The sequence below is a fragment of the Poecilia reticulata genome, linkage group LG4 (genome assembly GCF_000633615.1).
Source record: "Poecilia reticulata strain Guanapo linkage group LG4, Guppy_female_1.0+MT, whole genome shotgun sequence".
NCBI classification, from domain to species: domain Eukaryota; kingdom Metazoa; phylum Chordata; class Actinopteri; order Cyprinodontiformes; family Poeciliidae; genus Poecilia; species Poecilia reticulata.
Window position 1 is genome coordinate 20,068,633 of NC_024334.1, and position 6,621 is coordinate 20,075,253.

A 6,621-nucleotide genomic window follows, 5' to 3' on the forward strand; every position below is an offset into this window, starting at 1 on the left:
TTATTTATAGCTTCTCAAATGGACTTGTTCTTTGTCTGTCATTATTATTTTTTGTATATAAAACAGACTAATTCAAATTTACAAAAAAGAAAATGAGGAAATATGATTATAATGTCACCAAAGGAGGAGAATTCACTTTATTATAATTTTTTTTTATTTGTTTGAGTCTGACATTAAAATATCAAGATTGATGTTTTTTGGTTACGAAAAACAATTTCCACAATAAATTACCAGGAGCTGTTAGTAAATATTGCCAAACATTAAATTTTAAGATAAAAATAAGATTTAATAATAATAATCTTTATTATCATTATAGAAACCATGTAATGAAATTTATTTAATTATGTATCAAAATAGGCTCCGTCCAGACAAAACTAATCAAAAAATAGTCACGCCTTTTTTTCATGTTGTACAAGAAGTTTGTCACTGTACCAAAATAAGAACTAAATTGTAAAAAATAGTAGTTCAATAGTACACATGTATTCTAATGTGTAGGAAGTTTGTTTTGGTTGAACCGTTCCAAGAAGAGTAGCTGGTTTTAGTGGTGCACAGCACCGTGGTGTAACGCTGGCGTAGGATTTCAGACCGGAGAGCCCAGAACTTGGGCTCAGTGGCGGGCAGATTTACAGATTTTATCATAAACTTCAGGGAACGCTTCCTTACAGCCCAGCTCGGCTCTTAGTTTGTGGTACAGATGTCCATCGAACATCTCCCAAAACTCCTCTCGATCCATGTACACATCCGCATACAGCATCTGGAACCTGAAGAGGAGCATTTAACATGCAACAACAGAATGTCAGGTGTTGCATGGAACAATCAATTATTTTAGATTATTCAGACGATTAATCGCATGAGGAAAATTGGCACACTGAAGATTTTTCATGCAACTACTTCAGGATTTTTTAGACAATATTAGAAATTGATACATTTTTGCATTAACCATTTAATAAATGGATAGCAAATGGTGCTTAACAGGAGACCCCTAAGCTAAAACCACCACTTGAGGAGTTATGAATAAGATTTTGTTTTTCTTTTTATCTTCAATGCAAATGTAAATTTATTTTTTTTTTACGCTTAAGTATGTTGTCCTTTCAGCAAATGGTATTAACACTTAATCCATTTAACAATTAATTGATTACTAAATTAGTTGACGATTATGTCAATAATCACAATCGTTTCGGCCCTGGTCGCATGGGTTTTGAGTTTTGGCTTTCAGACAGGAGGCTTACCCATGCACGTCTCTGACAAACTTCTCCAGCTGACGCGTCGACGCCTTGGCTTCGAAATGTTTGACCTTCGGCTCGCCGTACGCTCCGATGTCCACGTACAGCTCCTCCTCCTGCTGGGCCTTGGGGTGGACCATCCCTCTGCCGGGCGGCAGCAGGAACGGGCACAGCCACAGCGGGTAAACCTGGGGAGGAAAAAAAAAGCACAAGTTGCTTTCATGATTCAAGCGAGACGCAGTTCATCATGAACAGAGTGCAACATGACACGCCGATCAATATTTTGAGTCTCACATTGATTTCCTGGTGAAAGCGAGTGATGGCCGCCTGCAGATGCTTCATGGGTACCAGCATGTCCTGGACCACGTGGTGCTGCTCGTACAGCCGTCTAATGGTTTCTCCCTGGGTGAGTTTCAGCAGAGAGATCTTAGGAGGAACCATCCATCCGAAGAGCCAGCGGAACACGGGGTTGTTGCCAAATGGGATGATGTCCTGCAAAAGAGGCGCAGACAACAATAGCTTTCCTCACAAAGTGGTAAAAATACAGCTTATTGTTATTATTGGATTTTTTTTTAATCTAAAAGTTTAGCTGTGAAAGATTTATTTAGGTTTTTAGATGCTACAATCAGGAGCTGGAAGGTAACAATCATTAGCTTCTAATAATGTGTTTTTTTCCAGTGGGTGAAATAAACACAAGACAATCGACTTCGGTCGTTATCGTGCATTGCCTTCCAATCCACACAGAGTCATAATTGTACATACCACCTTGAAACTACAAGCAAAACCTCATGAAAATGTTGTCATTCAGCGAGCTGCACCTCAACTTCAATACGTCTACAAGCTTCTGGGATAATTCTGGTCGGATATTCGATCACCCTTCTTGGCAGAAATGGCAGTAGTTAATTTCGATGGGTTGGGTTTCCTGCAGGGATCTGGCTTTTAAGCGCGGCCCATAAATTTCAGTGTGGTTCAGCTGGACAACTTTTAGATGTTACAACGACTCCGAACTTGCTACAGAGCTGGTTTGGAAATTGATTTTAAAAATTAAAAGGAAAAAGAAAAAACAAGTTCACATTAACTTTTGAGTCAAATCAGAGCCAGGAAGGTTGGTTTTACATGAAAAGAAACTGTGAAAATCTGGGTTTTTTTTCTCCTTTACACACTCATGTTCATATGTTTCTCACAAGAAAATACTCTGAAAGTGGGGCATTCATGGGTTCTTCAGTCCTACGCAATCTTCTTCAGTTTTCCTAAATTTCCACCAGAGGGCAGCGCAAAAACAACAACAACAACAACTTCTGAGGCCATCAAATTCAACACCTGAATGATTTCCATCACAGACTGCCCTATTTCTGTCTGCATTTCAAGTGAAATGTAAACAGAGACAAGCTCCTTAAAAATAAATAAATAAATAAATAAACATAAAAAGGTACCAGACTAATGCTCAGAGGCATCTGTCAAACCAGAATTATGCATAATTCATCAGGCCATTTACTGTTACTGAAAACACCACTGTCAGGCTATTCTCACTAATGGCTAATGGGGTGTGTGCACGGTGTGTGTGACTGGTGGAGCATTAGAGCATTAGGAAACTAGGGGGAAATGAGCAGGCGAGTTGTTAAAATAGTCTAAGCTCCTGGAAACAGGGACTATGTGTGACTGAGTGGATCTGTTCATCAGTTTATGATTAATAAGAGTCTCATTATGTCTTTGCGACGACCTAAATGTCTGGTTTCTATAAGCTGGACTGTCTGATGACACTACAAAGTAGGCTGATAAAATTAACCACTAATAATAACTGTTTATTATTAGAGACAAAGAGATTTGAAGGCGTAAAGGGATAGATTCTGGATATTTGGTTACGTTAAAAGTAAACAAGTAGTTAGTATATGAGTTGGGCTGGAACAATTAATCGGATTAATCGATTATTGAAATAATTATGAATTAATTCAGTAATCAATTCATCTTTGGTTGCAACATACAGACAAAAAAAAAGGTCATTTAGTGAAAGAACAGCAGTAAATAATGAAAACTGTACTAAAAATATATAGATATTTTACGTTTAAGATTAAATAAAAAGATCCTCTGTCTGTAAATGTGTTCTATACAGAACTCCTCAAGTGTCAAAGCTTTTAGCTTCACCCAGTTCAAGATGGGAAGGGGAAAATCTCCTAGTTAGAAACTTTTACTAAAGAAAAAACATAAATCAACAGATTAGTACTACTCTACACTGATGCTAAGTCAAGCAGGAATGGCAGCTTTTAGCATGTTGAAATGTTGTTGTTGTATTTTAGCCAATAAAATGTTTGATTTCTTTTATTTATTGTTTATTGGTGTATTTTAAAGCATTTAATGCACTTAAATTGTATGAAAAGCCTAAATGAAAATTCTACAAAATGTGCCAATATTTTATCCGACTAATCAATTAAATTGTATTCCTATCATCTCAAAACAGCTTTATCCTCAAATACGTCACAGCGTTTAAAGCCACCGCTTTTTTTATGAACCTATAAATTGATGTCACATTTGCATTGACCGGTTATCTACACCAAAACTGACATTTACATGGGAAAAGTAGGTTGGAGGCAGTGCGCCAACAATAACCTTCCTACGTGAAACGTACAGACAGCCAGGTATGTAAAGTAGAAAATAACCATCTTAAGTACAAGTGTTGTTAAAAGCAAAAATATGGGTTTGCTGGCACAGGTACAATTCAGAGTATATACACACACACACATGCGCGGACACACACACACACACACACACACACACACACACTCACGCACACACACGCACACAGACACGGAGACACAAAGTCTCACTGTTATTGGTAATATATGCCTCTCCTCTCACTTTAAACTTTACTGCCACGCCTTCCTCTACTATTTAAAGGGAACAATAAAGACTTGTGTCCTAAGTATAAAAACTAAAAGGACGAGTTCGTTGGTTTTGAAGCCTCCATGTGAGTTTTTCAGCAGCAGCCGAGACTTTTTCGGTGCATTTTGCTGCTTCTGTTTCCTCAGGTAAGTACACCTGGAAAAACAGCACTCATAGTTTTCTATATGCGAGTTCTTTTTTTTTTTCAGCAGACAGGATTTCTAAAAGGCAGACATTAATTTATTAAAGAGGAATAACAACCATACAGTGGTTTAAAAGTCCACTAATGGAGTGGTAATGGACTCCTTCAAATGTTTAGATTCCTTTTGCTTTCTGATGATGAAAACATATTTAATATTTGAAATGGGGTTGCTTTGGAAATTTGCTACATTTGCAGGAAAGGTCAGGTTGCAAGTACTGAGAAATTACATAATCAATAGGCTAATTGGTGAACGACATCATAATAATCTATATAAAACTTCATTTCAAACAAAACTATGAGCTTAGCTCAGGATGTTTAGGTGGTGAATTATTAATAGTAAATAGTAAACTCAGTGACACAAAGATATGAGATTTCTCACTTTTTCACCTCGACTCAAAAATCATGCAATTTCCCTTTAAGAAAACAGAGAAGCAGTTTGAACTCTTTGCCTGTGGGAAAAGTGTCATGTGGCTCACTTTTTATTTTATTTTCCAACAAAACTGCTTTAGCCAACCACATGAAAACAGTAAATGAGCAGCTTCACAATCAAGGTTATTTTCTTTGATTACAGACTGATAATGGGAGGATTCATTGGATTTAAACCAGAGGATCAGCCAGCAGGGAACGACGTTCTCACTGGTGGCTGACTCACCAGGCTTTCCAGATCCTGTTGAAAATCACTGGGAAGTGATGAAATCGTTGAACAAAGATTAAGAACAAGATTCTGGCAGAAAAGTTAGACGATTCTGTGTGGAAATTTTGGGCTGTAAGGTCTTCAGAAGAGCGACAACTAATGACTATTTCAGTAATTGATTATTCTATCTGTTACTCTGATGATTAATCAAATAATTGTAATAAAAAGTGGCACATAATACAGATTTTTCCCTTAACAACTTAAGCCTGTTTTATGCAATCTTAGAAATACATATAAAGATGCACATAAATAACTTAATTCAAATACATTTTTGTTTGGCCTAAAATGCAATAATATAGAATTCTTTAAGTTAATTTGAACCGGGTGAAGCTAAAACTATATGTTTATTCTGGCGTTATATACGTTATATTGTTAATTTACTAAATTAGTACGATTATTTATTCATCACGATTAATCTGATTAATCGTGTGAGTCCTCGTCTTATCCATTATCGTGGGTACGACAGTGTTAATGTTAGCAGCTGAATGCTAAACAGTGAAAACTAACGGGCGATATGCATGTGTACCTGAAGCTCCCAGAAGATGCTGCGCGTGTGTCGGTGATAGTACTGCCTCAGAGGGATGAACTCCACTCCGCTGTGGCCTCTTCTCAGGTAGCTCTCCACGTGCTTGAAGAACCAGGGTTTGAAGTGCAGGCCGATCCTGTTGATCTGTTGTCCAAGAGGAAGATCCGACATCAGACACGGTCAAAGAGGTGACAGCGGACAGGCCTATCGTTTCTGCTTCAGCTTGGAGTCGCGGTTTAAGCAGAGAGGTAATGAAATACAACAGACACTGACAGGCCTCTGCGTCTGCCTTTCTCTGAAGAACTACTGAGCGGGAGGAGACAAGACAGGTGAGGAAAAACTGTTCTTATCTATCGATTCAGTATTTTTATCATACAGACATTAGGTTGTTGTTGTTGTGCTATTAGCTAGCTGCTAGGTAACGACTTTGCTAGCAAAGCTAGATAACTAAAAAGTTCGTCCCTGTATCTTTAATGATACCAGTCATTCTTTAGTATTCCTTATACAATAAGGGCACATCGCCTGTCCAAAACCGATCATCTCCATAATGGATATATGTCCGATCTTCTAATTTCCTTTGCTGCATAATGTACATTTTATTTATTCTGGCGTTAGGTAAATGTRTCTTGAAGGAGAATAACACTTAAATAATAGTCCAACAAGGATATTCATTTAGAATTAAAAATAACTCACCCTGAATTACCATGATAGATATAATGAATGTAATAAAAGTGACATTAATGCACTGGAAAAAACTCAACGTCTGGTTTGCAGACGTTGAGTTTGCAAACCAGACGTTGGCCTTTATAGGTTCATGTAATTTTTTTACACGTTTGCTGCATAATCAGCAGCAGACAGTACATCAACAATGTGAATATAATTCTTCAGACCACCTCCGAAATCAAAGCACAGTTGAACAGGTTATACACATTACGTTAGGGTCAGGCTGCATGTCCTTTATTAGCAGGATTCAATTATTGTGCGCTACGTTCGTGAAAAAACATTGCTATCTTAAAACATTTCTTGAAATGAGACACATTTTTTCTTGTTCTAAGTCTTTATTGAAGTTCAAAACAAAATGTACACATTGTACAACAGC

General features: G+C 37.4%; 1 protein-coding gene across 1 annotated transcript in view; it reads right to left on the reverse strand.

Annotated features, from left to right (window-relative positions):
- Nucleotides 1-134: 134 nt before the first annotated feature.
- dhcr24 (24-dehydrocholesterol reductase) overlaps nucleotides 135-6,621 on the reverse strand; it is an 11,116-nt gene continuing 4,629 nt past the window's right edge. The window contains exons 6-9 of the mRNA XM_008407393.2: nucleotides 5,523-5,666; nucleotides 1,518-1,715; nucleotides 1,230-1,411; nucleotides 135-761 (exon numbers count right to left, since the gene is read on the reverse strand). Of these exons, the coding sequence (XP_008405615.1) occupies nucleotides 608-761; nucleotides 1,230-1,411; nucleotides 1,518-1,715; nucleotides 5,523-5,666 (678 nt within the window). The 3' untranslated portion in view covers nucleotides 135-607. The remainder of the gene's footprint in view (nucleotides 762-1,229; nucleotides 1,412-1,517; nucleotides 1,716-5,522; nucleotides 5,667-6,621) is intronic.